The sequence below is a fragment of the Bufo bufo genome, chromosome 11 (genome assembly GCF_905171765.1).
Source record: "Bufo bufo chromosome 11, aBufBuf1.1, whole genome shotgun sequence".
Classification (NCBI taxonomy): Eukaryota; Metazoa; Chordata; class Amphibia; order Anura; family Bufonidae; genus Bufo; species Bufo bufo.
In genome coordinates, this window is record NC_053399.1 from 102,140,637 (window position 1) to 102,164,538 (window position 23,902).

The 23,902-nt window shown below is 54.9% G+C and overlaps 1 protein-coding gene across 1 annotated transcript in view; it reads left to right on the forward strand.

Annotated features, from left to right (window-relative positions):
• Positions 1–22,771, forward strand: part of FLAD1 (flavin adenine dinucleotide synthetase 1) — a 33,971-nt gene extending 11,200 nt beyond the window's left edge. Inside the window, exons 2-8 of the mRNA XM_040411888.1 lie at positions 6,652–6,863; positions 7,068–7,827; positions 8,588–8,735; positions 8,811–8,903; positions 18,135–18,324; positions 18,400–18,473; positions 22,168–22,771. Coding sequence (XP_040267822.1) covers positions 6,684–6,863; positions 7,068–7,827; positions 8,588–8,735; positions 8,811–8,903; positions 18,135–18,324; positions 18,400–18,473; positions 22,168–22,303 — 1,581 coding nt within the window. The 5' untranslated portion in view covers positions 6,652–6,683 and the 3' untranslated portion in view covers positions 22,304–22,771. The remainder of the gene's footprint in view (positions 1–6,651; positions 6,864–7,067; positions 7,828–8,587; positions 8,736–8,810; positions 8,904–18,134; positions 18,325–18,399; positions 18,474–22,167) is intronic.
• The last annotated feature ends 1,131 nt before the right edge of the window (positions 22,772–23,902 follow it).

Sequence of the window (23,902 nt, forward strand, 5' to 3'; positions counted from 1 at the left end):
CCCCTGTACATTATACACCTGTATTACCCCCTGTACATTATACACCTGTATTACCCCCTGTACTTTATACACCTGTATTACCCCCTGTGCAGTATACGCCTGTATTACCCCCTGTACATTATACACCTGTATTACCCCCTGTACATTATACACCTGTATTACCCCCTGTACTTTATACACCTGTATTACCCCCTGTGCAGTATACACCTGTATTACCCCCTGTACATTATACACCTGTATTACCCCCTGTGCAGTATACGCCTGTATTACCCCCTGTACATTATACACCTGTATTACCCCCTGTGCAGTATACACCTGTATTACCCGCTGTGCAGTATACACCTGTATTACCCCCTGTGCAGTATACACCTGTATTACCCCCTGTGCAGTATACACCTGTATTACCCCCTGTGCAGTATACACCTGTATTACCCCCTGTACATTATACACCTGTATTACCCCCTGTGCAGTATACACCTGTATTACCCCCTGTACATTATACACCTGTATTACCCCCTGTACATTATACACCTGTATTACCCCCTGTGCAGTATACACCTGTATTACCCCCTGTGCAGTATACACCTGTATTACCCCCTGTGCAGTATACACCTGTATTACCCCCTGTGCAGTATACACCTGTATTACCCCCTGTACATTATACACCTGTATTACCCGCTGTACATTATACACCTGTATTACCCGCTGTACATTATACACCTGTATTACCCCCTGTGCAGTATACACCTGTATTACCCCCTGTGCAGTATACACCTGTATTACCCCCTGTGCAGTATACACCTGTATTACCCGCTGTGCAGTATACACCTGTATTACCCCCTGTGCAGTATACACCTGTATTACCCCCTGTGCAGTATACACCTGTATTACCCGCTGTGCACTATACACCTGTATTACCCCCTGTGCAGTATACACCTGTATTACCCCCTGTACATTATACACCTGTATTACCCCCTGTGCAGTATACACCTGTATTACCCCCTGTACATTATACACCTGTATTACCCCCTGTACATTATACACCTGTATTACCCCCTGTGCAGTATACACCTGTATTACCCCCTGTGCAGTATACACCTGTATTACCCCCTGTGCAGTATACACCTGTATTACCCCCTGTGCAGTATACACCTGTATTACCCCCTGTACATTATACACCTGTATTACCCGCTGTGCAGTATACACCTGTATTACCCGCTGTGCAGTATACACCTGTATTACCGCCTGTACATTATACACCTGTATTACCCCCTGTGCAGTATACACCTGTATTACCCCCTGTGCATTATACACCTGTATTACCCCCTGTGCAGTATACACCTGTATTACCCCCTGTGCAGTATACACCTGTATTACCCCCTGTGCAGTATACACCTGTATTACCCCCTGTACATTATACACCTGTATTACCCCCTGTGCATTATACACCTGTATTACCGCCTGTACATTATACACCTGTATTACCCCCTGTGCAGTATACACCTGTATTACCCCCTGTGCAGTATACACCTGTATTACCCGCTGTACATTATACACCTGTATTACCCCCTGTACATTATACACCTGTATTACCCCCTGTACATTATACACCTGTATTACCCCCTGTACATTATACACCTGTATTACCCCCTGTACATTATACACCTGTATTACCCGCTGTGCAGTATACACCTGTATTACCCCCTGTGCAGTATACACCTGTATTACCCCCTGTACATTATACACCTGTATTACCCCCTGTGCAGTATACACCTGTATTACCCCCTGTACATTATACACCTGTATTACCGCCTGTACATTATACACCTGTATTACCCCCTGTGCAGTATACGCCTGTATTACCCCCTGTACATTATACACCTGTATTACCCCCTGTACATTATACACCTGTATTACCCCCTGTGCAGTATACACCTGTATTACCCCCTGTGCAGTATACACCTGTATTACCCCCTGTACATTATACACCTGTATTACCCCCTGTGCAGTATACACCTGTATTACCCCCTGTGCAGTATACACCTGTATTACCCCCTGTGCAGTATACACCTGTATTACCCCCTGTGCAGTATACACCTGTATTACCCCCTGTGCAGTATACACCTGTATTACCCCCTGTGCAGTATACGCCTGTATTACCCCCTGTACATTATACACCTGTATTACCCCCTGTGCAGTATACACCTGTATTACCCCCTGTGCAGTATACACCTGTATTACCCCCTGTACATTATACACCTGTATTACCCGCTGTACATTATACACCTGTATTACCCCCTGTGCAGTATACACCTGTATTACCCCCTGTACATTATACACCTGTATTACCCGCTGTGCAGTATACACCTGTATTACCCCCTGTGCGGTATACACCTGTATTACCCCCTGTACATTATACACCTGTATTACCCCCTGTACATTATACACCTGTATTACCCCCTGTACATTATACACCTGTATTACCCCCTGTACATTATACACCTTTATTACCCCCTGTACATTATACACCTGTATTACCCGCTGTGCAGTATACACCTGTATTACCCCCTGTACATTATACACCTGTATTACCCCCTGTACATTATACACCTGTATTACCCCCTGTACATTATACACCTTTATTACCCCCTGTACATTATACACCTGTATTACCCCCTGTGCAGTATACACCTGTATTACCCGCTGTACATTATACACCTGTATTACCCCCTGTGCAGTATACACCTGTATTACCCCCTGTGCAGTATACACCTGTATTACCCCCTGTACATTATACACCTGTATTACCCGCTGTGCAGTATACACCTGTATTACCCCCTGTACATTATACACCTGTATTACCCCCTGTGCAGTATACACCTGTATTACCCCCTGTGCAGTATACACCTGTATTACCCCCTGTACATTATACACCTGTATTACCCCCTGTACATTATACACCTGTATTACCCGCTGTGCAGTATACACCTGTATTACCCCCTGTGCAGTATACACCTGTATTACCCCCTGTGCAGTATACACCTGTATTACCCCCTGTGCAGTATACACCTGTATTACCCCCTGTACATTATACACCTGTATTACCCCCTGTGCAGTATACACCTGTATTACCCCCTGTGCAGTATACACCTGTATTACCCCCTGTACATTATACACCTGTATTACCCCCTGTGCAGTATACACCTGTATTACCCGCTGTACATTATACACCTGTATTACCCGCTGTGCAGTATACACCTGTATTACCCCCTGTGCAGTATACACCTGTATTACCCGCTGTGCAGTATACACCTGTATTACCCCCTGTGCAGTATACACCTGTATTACCCCCTGTGCAGTATACACCTGTATTACCCGCTGTACATTATACACCTGTATTACCCCCTGTACATTATACACCTGTATTACCCCCTGTGCAGTATACACCTGTATTACCCCCTGTGCAGTATACACCTGTATTACCCCCTGTACATTATACACCTGTATTACCCGCTGTGCAGTATACACCTGTATTACCCCCTGTGCAGTATACACCTGTATTACCCCCTGTACATTATACACCTGTATTACCCCCTGTACATTATACACCTGTATTACCCCCTGTACATTATACACCTGTATTACCCGCTGTGCAGTATACACCTGTATTACCCCCTGTGCAGTATACACCTTTATTACCCCCTGTACATTATACACCTGTATTACCCGCTGTGCAGTATACACCTGTATTACCCCCTGTGCAGTATACACCTGTATTACCCCCTGTGCAGTATACACCTGTATTACCCGCTGTACATTATACACCTGTATTACCCCCTGTGCAGTATACACCTGTATTACCCCCTGTACATTATACACCTGTATTACCCCCTGTGCAGTATACACCTGTATTACCCCCTGTGCAGTATACACCTGTATTACCCCCTGTGCAGTATACACCTGTATTACCCGCTGTGCAGTATACACCTGTATTACCCCCTGTGCAGTATACACCTGTATTACCCCCTGTGCAGTATACACCTGTATTACCCCCTGTGCAGTATACACCTGTATTACCCCCTGTGCAGTATACACCTGTATTACCCGCTGTGCAGTATACACCTGTATTACCCCCTGTGCAGTATACACCTGTATTACCCGCTGTACATTATACACCTGTATTACCCCCTGTACATTATACACCTGTATTACCCCCTGTGCAGTATACACCTGTATTACCCCCTGTGCAGTATACACCTGTATTACCCCCTGTGCAGTATACACCTGTATTACCCCCTGTGCAGTATACACCTGTATTACCCCCTGTACATTATACACCTGTATTACCCCCTGTGCAGTATACACCTGTATTACCCCATGTGCAGTATACACCTGTATTACCCCCTGTGCAGTATACACCTGTATTACCCCCTGTACATTATACACCTGTATTACCCCCTGTGCAGTATACACCTGTATTACCCCCTGTGCAGTATACACCTGTATTACCCCCTGTGCAGTATACACCTGTATTACCCCCTGTGCAGTATACACCTGTATTACCCCCTGTGCAGTATACACCTGTATTACCCCCTGTACATTATACACCTGTATTACCCCCTGTACATTATACGCCTGTATTACCCCCTGTGCAGTATACACCTTTATTACCCCCTGTACATTATACACCTGTATTACCCGCTGTGCAGTATACACCTGTATTACCCCCTGTACATTATACACCTGTATTACCCCCTGTACATTATACACCTGTATTACCCCCTGTGCAGTATACACCTGTATTACCCGCTGTGCAGTATACACCTGTATTACCCCCTGTGCAGTATACACCTGTATTACCCGCTGTGCAGTATACACCTGTATTACCCCCTGTGCAGTATACACCTGTATTACCCCCTGTACATTATACACCTGTATTACCCGCTGTGCAGTATACACCTGTATTACCCCCTGTACATTATACGCCTGTATTACCCCCTGTGCAGTATACACCTGTATTACCCGCTGTACATTATACACCTGTATTACCCCCTGTGCAGTATACACCTGTATTACCCGCTGTGCAGTATACACCTGTATTACCCCCTGTGCAGTATACACCTGTATTACCCCCTGTGCAGTATACACCTGTATTACCCCCTGTACATTATACACCTGTATTACCCCCTGTGCAGTATACACCTGTATTACCCCCTGTGCAGTATACACCTGTATTACCGCCTGTACATTATACACCTGTATTACCCCCTGTGCAGTATACACCTGTATTACCGCCTGTACATTATACACCTGTATTACCCGCTGTGCAGTATACACCTGTATTACCCCCTGTGCAGTATACACCTGTATTACCCCCTGTGCAGTATACACCTGTATTACCCCCTGTACATTATACACCTGTATTACCCCCTGTGCAGTATACACCTGTATTACCCCCTGTACATTATACACCTGTATTACCCCCTGTGCAGTATACACCTGTATTACCCCCTGTGCATTATACACCTGTATTACCCCCTGTGCAGTATACACCTGTATTACCCCCTGTGCAGTATACACCTGTATTACCCCCTGTACATTATACACCTGTATTACCCCCTGTGCAGTATACACCTGTATTACCCCCTGTGCAGTATACACCTGTATTACCCCCTGTGCAGTATACACCTGTATTACCCCCTGTACATTATACACCTGTATTACCCCCTGTGCAGTATACACCTGTATTACCGCCTGTACATTATACACCTGTATTACCCCCTGTGCAGTATACACCTGTATTACCCGCTGTACATTATACACCTGTATTACCCGCTGTGCAGTATACACCTGTATTACCCCCTGTGCAGTATACACCTGTATTACCCCCTGTACATTATACACCTGTATTACCCCCTGTGCAGTATACACCTGTATTACCCCCTGTACATTATACACCTGTATTACCCCCTGTGCAGTATACACCTGTATTACCCCCTGTGCATTATACACCTGTATTACCCCCTGTGCAGTATACACCTGTATTACCCCCTGTGCAGTATACACCTGTATTACCCCCTGTACATTATACACCTGTATTACCCCCTGTGCAGTATACACCTGTATTACCCCCTGTGCAGTATACACCTGTATTACCCCCTGTGCAGTATACACCTGTATTACCCCCTGTACATTATACACCTGTATTACCCCCTGTGCAGTATACACCTGTATTACCGCCTGTACATTATACACCTGTATTACCCCCTGTGCAGTATACACCTGTATTACCCGCTGTACATTATACACCTGTATTACCCGCTGTGCAGTATACACCTGTATTACCCCCTGTGCAGTATACACCTGTATTACCCCCTGTACATTATACACCTGTATTACCCCCTGTACATTATACACCTGTATTACCCCCTGTGCAGTATACACCTGTATTACCCCCTGTACATTATACACCTGTATTACCCCCTGTGCAGTATACACCTGTATTACCCCCTGTGCAGTATACACCTGTACATCCCTGTATACCGCCTGACTGTGCACTCTCTGTGCTGTGCCTGGAGATGAAGGGGTTACAGAGCCCTCCCCGGCCTTGGCCCTTTGTTCTCCCGCAGTTCTCTCTGGTTCTCGTTGCAGGGGCCCATTGTGGTGGGTGAGGCGGGCGGCTTATGTGGGTGAGAGGCGGGTGGCGGCTCAGCAGAGAGGTCTGCCGGTTGGGGAGGCTGCAGACTCATCTGGTCATGTCCTCCGGTAGCTGTGGCGGCCCGCCATCCTCCGCAGAGTGCAGGGAGCCGGACAGCCAGACGGTCACCGCCGGCATCATCATCATCGGGGATGAGATCCTGAAGGTGAGGCTTTGTGTGTCAGTATACACTGCAGGCATTCTATTCATGAAGCAGCATGAGCCGGCTCCCAGTGCAGGGAACTGTGGGACGTGTGCAAGGTGACCATGATACTTCCGCTGTGTGTCAGTCTACACTGTAGTCGTAGCATTCTATTCCACAGATTGGGGGGCGCGCTGTCATTATCTTCTTTTGGGCCCCTCTGTTTAGGGCCACACCCAGGACACCAACTCGTTCTTCATGTGTAAGAAGCTGCGCTCCATCGGGGTGAAGGTGGAGCAGATTTCGGTCATCCCGGATGATGTGGACCTCATTGCCGGGGAGATAGCGGCCTTCTCCTCCCGATTCACCTACGTCCTGACCTCCGGGGGGATCGGCCCCACTCACGATGACGTCACCTTCGAGGCGGTGGCGCAGGCCTTCGGTGAGAACGTCTTCCCCCACCCGGAGCTGGTGTCCCTGGTGCAGAAGTTCTTTGGGAAGTCGGAGGCCTGGTGCCCGGAGATGAAGCTGGCGCGCATCCCCCTCTCGTCCACCCTGCACTACGGGACGGACAAGCGCACCGGCATCTGCTTCAAGTATCCGCTCATCAGCGTGCGCAACGTCTACGTGTTCCCCGGCATCCCGTCCCTGATGGAGCGCGCCCTGGAGGGCCTGGACCACCTCTTCCGCAACAACAAGACGCACTTCCACTGCCTCCAGATCTACGTCAACGCCGACGAGGTGTCCATCGCGCCCGTCTTAGAGGAAGCCAACGCCCGCCACCGGAGACATGTCAGCCTCGGCTCCTACCCCGACTGGGGCAACAACTACTACCGGGTGCAGCTGACCCTGGACTCGGACTCGGAGCCCCGGCTGGCGGAGGCCCACAGCTTCCTCATCCAGCGCCTCCCCCCAGGCGTGGTCGTGCCTTTCGTCAGGGACCCCGTGTCTCGGGCCGCGGCGGAGGTGTACCAGCTGGCGCAGTCAGGTAGCTCGTTTATTGTATAACTCCCCCCATCCTGATATATTAAAGGGCCAGCGCCTTCTGCTGTCAAAGAATGGGAGCCTTCTGCTTTACATCTGGAGGCTGAAGGCCTGTTTGGACCTAGTCCTACACACACAGCTGAGGGTTCGTTACAACGTATTCAGTCTGTGAGCAGACACAATACATATGTAATGAAACTACCCAGGAGAGATAGGTCCTGCCGATGTGTCAAGAGGACGGTCTAGACTAATACATTGTGACAAAGCCTCCGCTGTGAAAATTACTAGTTGGGGATCTGTTTTTAGCTTCTGGATATAGACAAGAATATTTCCATTCACTGACAGCCCCACAGGAGCTGGCCTTCTTTTTAGATAATCTTGGAGGCGCTTCTCCTCCTCTGGAGATGATGGAGGTGGTCCTCCTCTGGAAATGATGGGGGCGGTCCTCCTCTGGAGATGCTGGGGGGCGGTCCTCCTCACGGAGACGCTGGGGGCGGCCCTCCTCTGGAGATGCTGGGGGCGGTCCACCTTTGGAGATGCTGGGGGTGGTTCTCCTCTGGAGATGCTGGGGGTGGTCCTCCTCTGGAGATGCTGGGGGTGGTCCACCTTTGGAGATGCTGGGGGTGGTTCTCCTCTGGAGATGCTGGGGGTGGTCCTCCTCTGGAGATGCTGGGGGCGGTCCTCCTCTGGAGATGATGGGGGTGGTTCTCCTCTGGAGATGATGGGGGTGGTTCTCCTCTGGTTAATTCCCTCCATCTGGTCAGGTTCCCCCCTCGGAGAAAAGGTTCGGTTGGCACTGCAGACCATAGAAGGCGCTCTGGACCAGTACGGCCTGGAGAAGGTGTGCGTGGCATTCAATGGCGGGAAGGACTGCACCGCGCTGCTGCACTTGTATCACGCTGCTGTGCAGAGGTGAGTGAGTGGGGGGGGGGGGGTCCCCGGAGGTCACCAGGATCTCACCCAGCTCTGCTTCATCTCCACCACCAGGCGCTATCCGGAGCAGAAGCTGCAGGCCCTGTACATCCGCATCGTCTCACCCTTCCCAGAGATGGAGCAGTTCATGCAGGACACCACCAAACGGTCAGTGGGGGACCTAGCTGGAGGTCAGCGGGGGGGGGGGGACCTAGCTGGAGGTCAGCGGGGGGGGGGACCTAGCTGGAGGTCAGCGGGGGGGGGACCTAGCTGGAGGTCAGCGGGGGGTGGACCTAGCTGGAGGTCAGCGGGGGGTGGGAACCTAACTGGAGGTCAGCGAAGGGTGGGGGGACCTAGCTGGAGGTCAGCGGGGGGGACCTAACTGGAGGTCAGCAGGGGGTGGGGGGGACCTAGCTGGAGGTCAGCAGGGGGTGGACCTAGCTGGAGGTCAGCAGGGGGTGGACCTAGCTGGAGGTCAGCGGGGGTGGACCTAGCTGGAGGTCAGCGGGGGGGACCTAACTGGAGGTCAGCAGGGGGTGGGGGGGACCTAGCTGGAGGTCAGCAGGGGGTGGACCTAGCTGGAGGTCAGCAGGGGGTGGACCTAGCTGGAGGTCAGCAGGGGGTGGACCTAGCTGGAGGTCAGCGGGGGTGGACCTAGCTGGAGGTCAGCGGGGGTGGGGGGGACCTAGCTGGAGGTCAGCAGGGGGTGGGGGGGACCTAGCTGGAGGTCAGCAGGGGGTGGACCTAGCTGGAGGTCAGCAGGGGGTGGACCTAGCTGGAGGTCAGCGGGGGTGGACCTAGCTGGAGGTCAGCGGGGGTGGGGGGGACCTAGCTGGAGGTCAGCAGGGGGTGGGGGGGACCTAGCTGGAGGTCAGCAGGGGGTGGACCTAGCTGGAGGTCAGCAGGGGGTGGACCTAGCTGGAGGTCAGCGGGGGTGGACCTAGCTGGAGGTCAGCGGGGGTGGGGGGGACCTAGCTGGAGGTCAGCGGGGGGGGGGGGGGACCTAGCTGGAGGTCAGCGGGGGGTGGGGGGGACCTAGCTGGAGGTCAGCGGGGGGTGGGGGGGACCTAGCTGGAGGTCAGCGGGGGGGGGGGGGGGACCTAGCTGGAGGTCAGCGGGGGGTGGGGGGGACCTAGCTGGAGGTCAGGTGGGTGGGGGGGACCTAGCTGGAGGTCAGCGGGGGTGGGGGACCTAACTGGAGGTTAGTGGGGGGGACCTAGCTGGAGGTCAGCGGGGGGGTGGGGGGGACCTAGCTGGAGGTCAGTGGGGAGGACCTAGCTGGAGGTCAGCGGGGGGGTGGGGGGGACCTAGCTGGAGGTCAGTGGGGGGGACCTAGCTGGAGGTCAGCGGGGGGGGAACTAGCTGGAGGTCAGTGGGGGGTGGGTGACTTAGCTGGAGGTCAGCGGGGGGGGACCTAGCTGGAGGTCAGCGGGGGGGGACCTAGCTGGAGGTCAGCGGGGGGGGACTAGAGCTGGAGGTCAGCGGGGGGGAACTAGCTGGAGGTCAGTGGGGGGGGACCTAGCTGGAGGTCAGCGGGGGGGAACTAGCTGGAGGTCAGCGGGGGGGGGGACTAGCTGGAGGTCAGCAGGGGGGGACTAGCTGGAGGTCAGCCGGAGGGGGGGGGGTTAGTGACTGCAGCTCTGGAGGGCACTGGTGTATAAGATGTCAGCCGGTTAGTGACTGCAGCTCTGGAGGTGGCTCTAGTATAGGACGTCAGCTGGTTAGTGACTGCAGCTCTGGAGGTGGCTCCAGTATAGGACGTCAGCTGGTTAGTGACTGCAGCTCTGGAGGTGGCTCTAGTATAAGACGTCAGCTGGTTAGTGACTGCAGCTCTGGAGGTGGCTCTAGTATAGGACGTCAGCGGGTTAATGACTGCAGCTCTGGAGGTGGCTCTAGTATAGAACGTCAGCTGGTTAGTGACTGCAGCTCTGGAGGTGGCTCTAGTATAAGACGTCAGCTGGTTAGTGACTGCAGCTCTGGAGGTGGCTCTAGTATAGGACGTCAGCTGGTTAGTGACTGCAGCTCTGGAGGTGACTGGAGTATAAGACGTCAGCTGGTTAGTGACTGCAGCTCTGGAGGTGGCTCTAGTATAGGACGTCAGCTGGTTAGTGACTGCAGCTCTGGAGGTGACTGGAGTATAAGACGTCAGCTGGTTAGTGACTGCAGCTCTGGAGGTGGCTCTAGTATAGGACGTCAGCTGGTTAGTGTCTGCAGCTCTGGAGGTGGCTCTAGTATAGGACGTCAGCTGGTTAGTGACTGCAGCTCTGGAGGTGGCTCTAGTATAAGACGTCAGCTGGTTAGTGACTGCAGCTCTGGAGGTGGCTCTAGTATAGGACGTCAGCTGGTTAGTGACTGCAGCTCTGGAGGTAGCTGGAGTATAGGACGTCAGCTGGTTAGTGACTGCAGCTCTGGAGGTGGCTCTAGTATAAGACGTCAGCTGGTTAGTGACTGCAGCTCTGGAGGTGGCTCTAGTATAGGACGTCAGCTGGTTAGTGACTGCAGCTCTGGAGGTGACTGGAGTATAAGACGTCAGCTGGTTAGTGACTGCAGCTCTGGAGGTGACTGGAGTATAGGACGTCAGCTGGTTAGTGACTGCAGCTCTGGAGGTGACTGGAGTATAAGACGTCAGCTGGTTAGTGACTGCAGCCCTGGAGGTGGCTGGAGTATAAGACGTCAGCTGGTTAGTGACTGCAGCCCTGGAGGTGGCTCTAGTATAAGACGTCAGCTGGTTAGTGACTGCAGTTCTGGAGGTGACTGGAGTATAAGACGTCAGCTGGTTAGTGACTGCAGCTCTGGAGGTGACTGGAGTATAAGACGTCAGCTGGTTAGTGACTGCAGCCCTGGAGGTGGCTCTAGTATAGGACGTCAGCTGGTTAGTGACTGCAGCTCTGGAGGTGACTGGAGTATAAGACGTCAGCTGGTTAGTGACTGCAGCTCTGGAGGTGACTGGAGTATAAGACGTCAGCTGGTTAGTGACTGCAGCCCTGGAGATGGCTGGAGTATAAGACGTCAGCTGGTTAGTGACTGCAGCCCTGGAGGTGGCTCTAGTATAAGACGTCAGCTGGTTAGTGACTGCAGCTCTGGAGGTGACTGGAGTATAAGACGTCAGCTGGTTAGTGACTGCAGCTCTGGAGGTGACTGGAGTATAAGACGTCAGCTGGTTAGTGACTGCAGCCCTGGAGGTGGCTCTAGTATAGGACGTCAGCTGGTTAGTGACTGCAGCTCTGGAGGTGACTGGAGTATAAGACGTCAGCTGGTTAGTGACTGCAGCTCTGGAGGTGGCTCTAGTATAGGACGTCAGCTGGTTAGTGACTGCAGCTCTGGAGGTGGCTCTTGTATAAGACGTCAGCTGGTTAGTGACTGCAGCTCTGGAGGTGGCTCTAGTATAAGACGTCAGCTGGTTAGTGACTGCAGCTCTTGAGGTGACTGGAGTATAGGACGTCAGCTGGTTAGTGACTGCAGCTCTGGAGGTGACTGGAGTATAAGACGTCAGCTGGTTAGTGACTGCAGCTCTGGAGGTGGCTCTAGTATAAGACGTCAGCTGGTTAGTGACTGCAGCTCTGGAGGTGGCTGGAGTATAAGACGTCAGCTGGTTAGTGACTGCAGCTCTGGAGGTGGCTCTAGTATAAGACGTCAGCTGGTTAGTGACTGCAGCTCTGGAGGTGGCTGGAGTATAAGACGTCAGCTGGTTAGTGACTGCAGCTCTGGAGGTGGCTCTAGTATAGGACGTCAGCTGGTTAGTGACTGCAGCTCTGGAGGTGGCTCTAGTATAAGACGTCAGCTGGTTAGTGACTGCAGCTCTGGAGGTGACTCTAGTATAGGACGTCAGCTGGTTAGTGACTGCAGCTCTGGAGGTGGCTCTAGTATAGGACGTCAGCTGGTTAGTGACTGCAGCTCTGGAGGTGGCTGGAGTATAAGACGTCAGCTGGTTAGTGACTGCAGCCCTGGAGGTGGCTCTAGTATAGGACATCAGCTGTTTAGTGACTGCAGCTCTGGAGGTGGCTGGAGTATAAGACATCAGCGGGTTAGTGACTGCAGCTCTGGAGGTGACTGGAGTATAAGACATCAGCTGGTTAGTGACTGCAGCTTTGGAGGTGACTGGAGTATAAGACGTCAGCTGTTTAGTGACTGCAGCTCTGGAGGTGGCTGGAGTATAAGACATCAGCTGGTTAGTGACTGCAGCTCTGGAGGTGGCTGGAGTATAAGACGTCAGCTGTTTAGTGACTGCAGCTCTGGAGGTGGCTGGAGTATAAGACATCAGCGGGTTAGTGACTGCAGCTCTGGAGGTGACTGGAGTATAAGACGTCAGCTGGTTAGTGACTGAAGCTCTGGAGGTGGCTCTAGTATAAGACGTCAGCTGGTTAGTGACTGCAGCTCTGGAGGTGACTGGAGTATAGGACGTCAGCTGGTTAGTGACTGCAGCTCTGGAGGTGACTGGAGTATAGGACGTCAGCTGGTTAGTGACTGCAGCTCTGGAGGTGGCTCTAGTATAAGACGTCAGCTGGTTAGTGACTGCAGCTCTGGAGGTGGCTCTAGTATAGGACGTCAGCTGGTTAATGACTGCAGCTCTGGAGGTAGCTGGAGTATATGATGTCAGCTGGTTAGTGACTGCAGCTCTGGAGGTGGCTCCAGTATAGGACGTCAGCTGGTTAGTGACTGCAGCTCTGGAGGTGGCTCTAGTATAAGACGTCAGCTGGTTAGTGACTGCAGCTCTGGAGGTGACTGGAGTATAGGATGTCAGCTGGTTAGTGACTGCAGCTCTGGAGGTGGCTCTAGTATAAGACGTCAGCTGGTTAGTGACTGCAGCTCTGGAGGTGGCTCTAGTATAAGACGTCAGCTGGTTAGTGACTGCAGCTCTGGAGGTGGCTCTAGTATAGGATGTCAGCTGGTTAGTGACTGCAGCTCTGGAGGTGGCTGGAGTATAAGACGTCAGCTGGTTAGTGACTGCAGCTCTGGAGGTGGCTCTAGTATAGGACGTCAGCGGGTTAGTGACTGCAGCCCTGGAGGTGGCTGGAGTATAAGATGTCAGCTGGTTAGTGACTGCAGCCCTGGAGGTGGCTGGAGTATAAGACGTCAGCTGGTTAGTGACTGCAGCTCTGGAGGTGGCTCTAGTATAAGACGTCAGCTGGTTAGTGACTGCAGCTCTGGAGGTGGCTCTAGTATAGGACGTCAGCTGGTTAGTGACTGCAGCTCTGGAGGTGGCTGGAGTATAAGACGTCAGCTGGTTAGTGACTGCAGCCCTGGAGGTGGCTCTAGTATAGGACATCAGCTGTTTAGTGACTGCAGCTCTGGAGGTGGCTGGAGTATAAGACATCAGCGGGTTAGTGACTGCAGCTCTGGAGGTGACTGGAGTATAAGACATCAGCTGGTTAGTGACTGCAGCTTTGGAGGTGACTGGAGTATAAGACGTCAGCTGTTTAGTGACTGCAGCTCTGGAGGTGGCTGGAGTATAAGACATCAGCTGGTTAGTGACTGCAGCTCTGGAGGTGGCTGGAGTATAAGACGTCAGCTGTTTAGTGACTGCAGCTCTGGAGGTGGCTGGAGTATAAGACATCAGCGGGTTAGTGACTGCAGCTCTGGAGGTGACTGGAGTATAAGACGTCAGCTGGTTAGTGACTGAAGCTCTGGAGGTGGCTCTAGTATAAGACGTCAGCTGGTTAGTGACTGCAGCTCTGGAGGTGACTGGAGTATAGGACGTCAGCTGGTTAGTGACTGCAGCTCTGGAGGTGACTGGAGTATAGGACGTCAGCTGGTTAGTGACTGCAGCTCTGGAGGTGGCTCTAGTATAAGACGTCAGCTGGTTAGTGACTGCAGCTCTGGAGGTGGCTCTAGTATAGGACGTCAGCTGGTTAATGACTGCAGCTCTGGAGGTAGCTGGAGTATATGATGTCAGCTGGTTAGTGACTGCAGCTCTGGAGGTGGCTCCAGTATAGGACGTCAGCTGGTTAGTGACTGCAGCTCTGGAGGTGGCTCTAGTATAAGACGTCAGCTGGTTAGTGACTGCAGCTCTGGAGGTGACTGGAGTATAGGATGTCAGCTGGTTAGTGACTGCAGCTCTGGAGGTGGCTCTAGTATAAGACGTCAGCTGGTTAGTGACTGCAGCTCTGGAGGTGGCTCTAGTATAAGACGTCAGCTGGTTAGTGACTGCAGCTCTGGAGGTGGCTCTAGTATAGGATGTCAGCTGGTTAGTGACTGCAGCTCTGGAGGTGGCTGGAGTATAAGACGTCAGCTGGTTAGTGACTGCAGCTCTGGAGGTGGCTCTAGTATAGGACGTCAGCGGGTTAGTGACTGCAGCCCTGGAGGTGGCTGGAGTATAAGATGTCAGCTGGTTAGTGACTGCAGCCCTGGAGGTGGCTGGAGTATAAGACGTCAGCTGGTTAGTGACTGCAGCTCTGGAGGTGGCTCTAGTATAAGACGTCAGCTGGTTAGTGACTGCAGCTCTGGAGGTGGCTCTAGTATAAGACGTCAGCTGGTTAGTGACTGCAGCTCTGGAGGTGGCTCTAGTATAAGACGTCAGCTGGTTAGTGTCTGCAGCTCTGGAGGTGACTGGAGTATAAGACGTCAGCTGGTTAGTGACTGCAGCTCTGGAGGGGGCTCTAGTATAGGACGTCAGCTGGTTAGTGACTGCAGCTCTGGAGGTGACTGGAGTATAGGATGTCAGCTGGTTAGTGACTGCAGCTCTGGAGGTGGCTCTAGTATAGGACGTCAGCTGGTTAGTGACTGCAGCTCTGGAGGTGGCTCTAGTATAGGACGTCAGCTGGTTAGTGACTGCAGCTCTGGAGGTGGCTGGAGTATAAGACGTCAGCTGGTTAGTGACTGCAGCTCTGGAGGTGGCTCTAGTATAGGACGTCAGCTGGTTAGTGACTGCAGCTCTGGAGGTGGCTGGAGTATAAGACGTCAGCTGGTTAGTGACTGCAGCCTTGGAGGTGGCTGGAGTATAGGACGTTAGCTGGTTAGTGACTGCAGCTCTGGAGGTGACTGGAGTATAGGACGTCAGCTGGTTAGTGACTGCAGCTCTGGAGGTGGCTCTAGTGTAAGACGTCAGCTGGTTAGTGACTGCAGCTCTGGAGGTGACTGGAGTATAAGACGTCAGCTGGTTAGTGACTGAAGCTCTGGAGGTGGCTCTAGTATAAGACGTTAGCTGGTTAGTGACTGCAGCTCTGGAGGTGACTGGAGTATAGGACGTCAGCTGGTTAGTGACTGCAGCTCTGGAGGTGGCTCTAGTATAGGACGTCAGTTGGTTAATGACTGCAGCTCTGGAGGTGGCTCTAGTATAGGACGTCAGCTGGTTAGTGACTGCAGCTCTGGAGGTGACTGGAGTATAAGACGTCAGCTGGTTAGTGACTGCAGCTCTGGAGGTGGCTCTAGTGTAAGACGTCAGCTGGTTAGTGACTGCAGCTCTGGAGGTGGCTCTAGTATAGGACGTCAGCTGGTTAGTGCCTGCAGCTCTGGAGGTGGCTCTAGTATAGGACGTCAGCTGGTTAGTGACTGCAGCTCTGGAGGTGACTGGAGTATAGGACGTCAGCTGGTTAGTGACTGCAGCTCTGGAGGTGACTGGAGTATAAGACGTCAGCTGGTTAGTGACTGCAGCTCTGGAGGTGGCTCTAGTATAGGACGTCAGCTGGTTAGTGACTGCAGCTCTGGAGGTGGCTGGAGTATAAGACGTCAGCTGGTTAGTGACTGCAGCTCTGGAGGTGGCTGGAGTATAAGACGTCAGCTGGTTAGTGACTGCAGCCCTGGAGGTGGCTGGAGTATAAGACGTCAGCTGGTTAGTGACTGCAGCTCTGGAGGTGGCTGGAGTATAAGACGTCAGCTGGTTAGTGACTGCAGCTCTGGAGGTGGCTCTAGTATAGGACGTCAGCTGGTTAGTGACTGCAGCTCTGGAGGTGGCTGGAGTATAGGACGTTAGCTGGTTAGTGACTGCAGCTCTGGAGGTGACTGGAGTATAGGACGTTAGCTGGTTAGTGACTGCAGCTCTGGAGGTGACTGGAGTATAGGACGTCAGCTGGTTAGTGTCTGCAGCTCTGGAGGTGACTGGAGTATAGGACGTCAGCTGGTTAGTGACTGCAGCTCTGGAGGTGACTGGAGTATAAGACGTCAGCTGGTTAGTGACTGCAGCCCTGGAGGTGGCTGGAGTATAAGACGTCAGCTGGTTAGTGACTGCAGCTCTGGAGGTGACTGGAGTATAGGACGTCAGCTGGTTAGTGACTGCAGCTCTGGAGGTGGCTCTAGTATAGGACGTCAGCTGGTTAGTGACTGCAGCTCTGGAGGTGGCTCTAGTATAGGACGTCAGCTGGTTAGTGACTGCAGCTCTGGAGGTGGCTCTAGTATAAGACGTCAGCTGGTTAGTGACTACAGCTCTGGAGGGGGCTCTAGTATAGGACGTCAGCTGGTTAGTGACTGCAGCTCTGGAGGTGGCTCTAGTATAAGACGTCAGCTGGTTAGTGACTACAGCTCTGGAGGTGGCTCTAGTATAGGACGTCAGCTGGTTAGTGACTGCAGCTCTGGAGGTGGCTCTAGTATAGGACGTCAGCTGGTTAGTGACTGCAGCTCTGGAGGTGGCTGGAGTATAAGACGTCAGCTGGTTAGTGACTGCAGCCCTGGAGGTGACTGGAGTATAAGATGTCAGCTGGTTAATGACTGCAGCTCTGGAGGTGGCTGGAGTATAAGACGTCAGCTGGTTAGTGACTGCAGCCCTGGAGGTGGCTCTAGTATAGGACATCAGCTGTTTAGTGACTGCAGCTCTGGAGGTGGCTGGAGTATAAGACATCAGCGGGTTAGTGACTGCAGCTCTGGAGGTGACTGGAGTATAAGACATCAGCTGGTTAGTGACTGCAGCTTTGGAGGTGACTGGAGTATAAGACGTCAGCTGTTTAGTGACTGCAGCTCTGGAGGTGGCTGGAGTATAAGACATCAGCTGGTTAGTGACTGCAGCTCTGGAGGTGGCTGGAGTATAAGACGTCAGCTGTTTAGTGACTGCAGCTCTGGAGGTGGCTGGAGTATAAGACATCAGCGGGTTAGTGACTGCAGCTCTGGAGGTGACTGGAGTATAAGACGTCAGCTGGTTAGTGACTGCAGCTCTGGAGGTGGCTCTAGTATAGGACGTCAGCTGGTTAGTGACTGCAGCTTTGGAGGTGACTGGAGTATAGGACGTCAGCTGTTTAGTGACTGCAGCTCTGGAGGTGGCTGGAGTATAAGACATCAGCGGGTTAGTGACTGCAGCTCTGGAGGTGACTGGAGTATAAGACGTCAGCTGGTTAGTGACTGCAGCTCTGGAGGTGGCTCTAGTATAGGACGTCAGCTGGTTAGTGACTGCAGCTTTGGAGGTGACTGGAGTATAGGACGTCAGCTGGTTAGTGACTGCAGCTCTGGATGTGACCTGTGACTCCTCGCCCCCAGGTACAGTCTGCAGATCTTCACCATCCAGGGTGACGTGAAGCAGGCGCTCATGGACCTGCAGGTGCAGCAGCCGCAGTTGGAGGCCATACTGATGGGGACCCGCCGCACCGATCCCTACTCCCGCTCGCTGACTGCCATGTGCCTGACGGATCCTGACTGGCCCCGGTACATGAGGGTGATGCCCCTGCTGGTGCGTGCGCTGCTGGCGGCCAGGTGCAGAGGCGGGGCCTGTAACGTGTGTCTGACGTGTGCGTGTCTCCTCCAGGACTGGTCGTACCGCGACATCTGGGACTTCCTGCGGACGCTCTACATCCCGTACTGCATCCTGTATGATAAGGGGTGAGCCTGACCGCCTGCCGTGCCCCCGCAGAGGCTGACTGCCTCCGCCTGCCGTGCCCCCTCAGAGGCTGACCGCCTCCGCCTGCCGTGCCCCCTCCGAGCCTGACCGCCTCCGCCTGCCGTGCCCCCGCAGAGGCTGACCGCCTCCGCCTGCCGTGCCCCCTCAGAGGCTGACCGCCTCCGCCTGCCGTGCCCCCGCAGAGGCTGACCGCCTCCGCCTGCCGTGCCCCCTCCGAGCCTGACCGCCTCTGCCTGCCGTGCCCCCGCAGAGGCTGACCGCCTCCGCCTGCCGTGTCCCTGCAGAGGCTGACCGCCTCCGCCTGCCGTGTCCCTGCAGAGGCTGACCGCCTCCGCCTGCCGTGCCCCTGCAGAGGCTGACCGCCTCCGCCTGCCGTGCCCCTGCCCCCGCAGAGCCTGACCGCCTCCGCCTGCCGTGCCCCTGCCCGCCCTGCCCCCGCAGAGCCTGACCGCCTCCGCCTGCCGTGCCCCTGCAGAAGCTGTTTGCCTCCCCGGCTCCTGCCCGCTGTGGCCCTGCTAAAGCTGACCGCCTCCACCCGCTGTGCCCCTGATTAGGGCTCTTTCACACCTGCGTTCTTGTCTTCCGGCATAGAGTTCCGTCGTCGGGGCTCTATGCCGGAAGAATCCTGATCAGTTTTATCCTAATGCATTCTGAATGGAGAGAAATCCGTTCAGGATGCATCAGGATGTCTTCAGTTCAGGAACGGAACGTTTTTTGGCCGGAGAAAATACTGCAGCATGCTGCGCTTTTTGCTCCGGCCAAAAATCCTGAACACTTGCCGCAAGGCCGGATCCGGAATGAATGCCCATTGGAAGGCATTGATCCGGATCCGGCCTTAAGCTAAACGTCGTTTTGGCGCATTACCGGATCCGACGTTTAGCTTTTTCTGAATGGTTACCATGGCTGCCGGGACGCTAAAGTCCTGGTTGCCATGGTAAAGTGTAGCGGGGAGCGGGGGAGCAGTATACTTACCGTCCGTGCGGCTCCCGGGGCGCTACAGAATGACGTCAGGGCGCCCCACGCACATGGATGACGTGATCTGACGTCATTCTGGAGCGCCCCGGGAGCCGCACGGACGGTAAGTATACTGCTCCCCCGCTCCCCACTACTACTATGGCAGCCAGGACTTTAATAGCGTCCTGGCTGCCATAGTAACACTGAACGCATTTGGAAGACGGATCCGTCTTCAAATGCTTTCAGTACACTTGCGTTTTTCCGGATCCGACGTGTAATTCCGGCAAATGGCGTGCACGCCGGATCCGGACAACGCAAGTGTGAAAGGGGCCTAAAGCTGACCGCCTCCACCCGCTGTGTCACCACAGAAGCTGACCGCCTTCACCTGCTGTGGCCCGGCTCCTGCCCGCTGTGCCCCCGCTAAAGCTGACCCCCTACACCCGCTGTGCCCCCGCTAAAGCTGACCGCCTACACCCGCTGTGCCCCCACTGACCGCCTCCACCCGCTGTGCCCCTGCTAAAGATGACCGCCTCCACTTGCTGTGGCCCGGCTCCTGCCCACTGTGCCCCCCGCTAAAGCTGACCGCCTTCACCTGCTGTGGCCCGGCTCCTGCCCGCTGTGCCCCCGCTAAAGCTGACCGCCTCCACCCGCTGTGCCCCTGCTAAAGCTGACCGCCTCCACCCGCTGTGCCCCCGCTAAAGCTGACCGCCTCCACCCGCTGTGCCCCTGCTAAAGATGACCGCCTCCACCCGCTGTGCCCCCGCTGACTGCCTCCACCCGCTGTGCCCCCGCTGACTGCCTCCACCCGCTGTGCCCCTGCTAAAGATGACCGCCTCCACCCGCTGTGCCCCCGCTGACCGCCTCCACCCGCTGTGCCCCCACTGACCGCCTCCACCCGCTGTGCCCCTGCTAAAGATGACCGCCTCCACCCGCTGTGCCCCCGCTGACCGCCTCCACCCGCTGTGCCCCCACTGACCGCCTCCACCCGCTGTGCCCCCGCTAAAGCTGACCGCCTCCACCCGCTGTGCCCCCGCTGACCGCCTCCACCCGCTGTGCCCCTGCTAAAGATGACCGCCTTCACCTGCTGTGTCACCACAGAAGCTGACCGCCTTCACCTGCTGTGGCCCGGCTCCTGCCCGCTGTGCCCCCGCTAAAGCTGACCCCCTACACCCGCTGTGCCCCCGCTAAAGCTGACCGCCTCCACCCGCTGTGTCACCACAGAAGCTGACCGCCTTCACCCGCTGTGCCCCCACTGACCGCCTCCACCCGCTGTGCCCCTGCTAAAGATGACCGCCTCCACCTGCTGTGGCCCTGCTCCTGCCCGCTGTGCCCCCGCTAAAGCTGACCGCCTCCACCCGCTGTGCCCCCGCTAAAGCTGACTGCCTCCACCCACTGTGCCCCCGCTAAAGCTGACCGCCTCCACCCGCTGTGCCCCTGCTAAAGATGACCGCCTCCACCCGCTGTGCCCCCGCTGACTGCCTCCACCCGCTGTGCCCCCACTGACCGCCTCCACCCGCTGTGCCCCTGCTATAGATGACCGCCTCCACCCGCTGTGCCCCCGCTGACCGCCTCCACCCGCTGTGCCCCCACTGACCGCCTCCACCCGCTGTGCCCCCGCTAAAGCTGACCGCCTCCACCCGCTGTGCCCCCACTGACCGCCTCCACCCGCTGTGCCCCCGCTAAAGCTGACCGCCTCCACCCGCTGTGTCACCACAGAAGCTGACCGCCTTCACCTGCTGTGGCCCGGCTCCTGCCCGCTGTGCCCCCGCTAAAGCTGACCCCCTACACCCGCTGTGCCCCCGCTAAAGCTGACCGCCTCCACCCGCTGTGTCACCACAGAAGCTGACCGCCTTCACCCGCTGTGCCCCCACTGACCGCCTCCACCCGCTGTGCCCCTGCTAAAGATGACCGCCTCCACCTGCTGTGGCCCTGCTCCTGCCCGCTGTGCCCCCGCTAAAGCTGACCGCCTCCACCCGCTGTGCCCCCGCTAAAGCTGACCGCCTCCACCCGCTGTGTCACCACAGAAGCTGACCGCCTTCACCCGCTGTGCCCCCACTGACCGCCTCCACCCGCTGTGCCCCTGCTAAAGATGACCGCCTCCACCTGCTGTGGCCCTGCTCCTGCCCGCTGTGCCCCCGCTAAAGCTGACCCCCTACACCCGCTGTGCCCCCGCTAAAGCTGACTGCCTCCACCCGCTGTGCCCCCGCTAAAGCTGACCGCCTCCACCCGCTGTGCCCCCGCTAAAGCTGACTGCCTCCACCCGCTGTGCCCCCGCTAAAGCTGACCGCCTCCACCCGCTGTGCCCCCGCTAAAGCTGACTGCCTCCACCCGCTGTGCCCCTGCTAAAGCTGACCGCCTCCACCCGCTGTGCCCCCGCTAAAGCTGACTGCCTCCACCCGCTGTGCCCCCGCTAAAGCTGACCGCCTCCACCCGCTGTGCCCCTGCTAAAGATGACCGCCTCCACCCGCTGTGCCCCCGCTGACTGCCTCCACCCGCTGTGCCCCCACTGACCGCCTCCACCCGCTGTGCCCCTGCTATAGATGACCGCCTCCACCCGCTGTGCCCCCGCTGACCGCCTCCACCCGCTGTGCCCCCACTGACCGCCTCCACCCGCTGTGCCCCTGCTATAGATGACCGCCTCCACCTGCCGTGCCCCTGCTCCTGCCCGCTGTGCCCCCGCTGACCGCCTCCACCCGCTGTGACTCCTCTTCTCTCTTGCAGGTACACGTCTCTGGGCAGCACGGAGAACACGGTGAAGAACCCGGCTCTGCGCTACGTCACCCCGGCGGGCGTGGAGAGCTTCCACCCGGCATACTTGCTGGAGAAGGAGGAGGAGGAGCGGACGTCCAGGACGTAACGTGCCAGCGTGCTGCCATGTGGCATCTGTCTGTGCAGAGTCAGTGACCCGGGGAGAAGGCCGCTCTGTGGTGTCAGCACTTAGCTCTGCTGTATCAGCGGCTGTCGCGCAGCGGGAGGGCCCCGCCCCTGTCACCGAGCTCCACCCCCTGATTCCAGCATTCTCCAGGCCCTGCTGTGCAGCTGATAAATTGCCCCCCCCTCTGCCGCTGTCCAGACGATGATCCCGTTCAGGAGAGCGCACCGTACTGTGCCCACACTGTGCCACGCAGAGCCGCACCGCCTTATGCCCTTTCCTCAGTTTTCCATAGGACAGGTGCTCCGGAGTTTGACGCTGCCGCGGTACAAGAACGTCCTGGGTATGAGCTGGGGCTCCTCAATGCTGCAGGGCCTGAAGGAGTGCTTGTACTTCCTGCTGTGCTGCTGGTGCCTGAAGGAGCTGCTGGACTAGTGGAGACGTGTGCGCTGCCGGCACCCTCTAATAAAGTCCTGACTTCACCCTGTACCTGTGTACGATGAGTCTGTGCCCCCGGGGGCATCTGTAGGGGCAGGAGGGCCTGTGTGGTAGTAATACTGCAGGGGGTGTATCTATGGGGAAGAATGGCCTGAGTGGTAGTAATACTGTGGGGGTATCTATAGGGCAGGATGGCCTGTGTGGTAGTAATACTGCAGGGGGTGTATCTATAGGGCAGAATGTGCTGTGTAGTATTAATACTGTGGGGGTATCTATAGGGCAGAATGGCCTGAGTGGTAGTAATACTGTGGGGGTATCTATAGGGCAGGATGGCCTGTGTGGTAGTAATACTGCAGGGGGTGTATCTATGGGGAAGAATGGCCTGAGTGGTAGTAATACTGTGGGGGTATCTATAGGGCAGGATGGCCTGTGTGGTATTAATACTTCCGGGGGTGTATCTATAGGGTCACAATGTCCTGTGTAGTATTAATACTGTGGGGGTATCTATAGGGCAGAATGGCCTGTGTAGTATTAATACTGTGGGGGTATCTATAGGGCAGAATGTGCTGTGTAGTATTAATACTGTGGGTTTATCTAAAGGGCAGAATGGCCTGTGTAGTATTAATACTGTGGGGGTATCTATAGGGCAGAATGTGCTGTGTAGTATTAATACTGTGGGTTTATCTATAGGGCAGAATGGCCTGTGTAGTATTAATACTGTGGGGGTATCTATAGGGCAGAATGGCCTGTGTAGTATTAATACTGTGGGTTTATCTATAGGGCAGAATGTGCTGTGTAGTAATAATACTATGGGGGTTATCTGTAGGGTCACAATGTCCTGTGTAGTATTAATACTGTGGGGGTATCTATAGGGCAGAATGGCCTGTGTAGTATTAATACTGTGGGGGTATCTATAGGGCAGAATGTGCTGTGTAGTATTAATACTGTGGGGGTTATCTGTAGGGTCACAATGTCCTGTGTAATATTAATACTGTGGGGGGTATCTATAGGGCAGAATGGCCTGTGTAGTATTAATACTGTGGGTTTATCTATAGGGCAGAATGTGCTGTGTAGTATTAATACTGTGGGGGTATCTATAGGGCAGAATGGCCTGTGTAGTATTAATACTGTAGGTTTATCTATAGG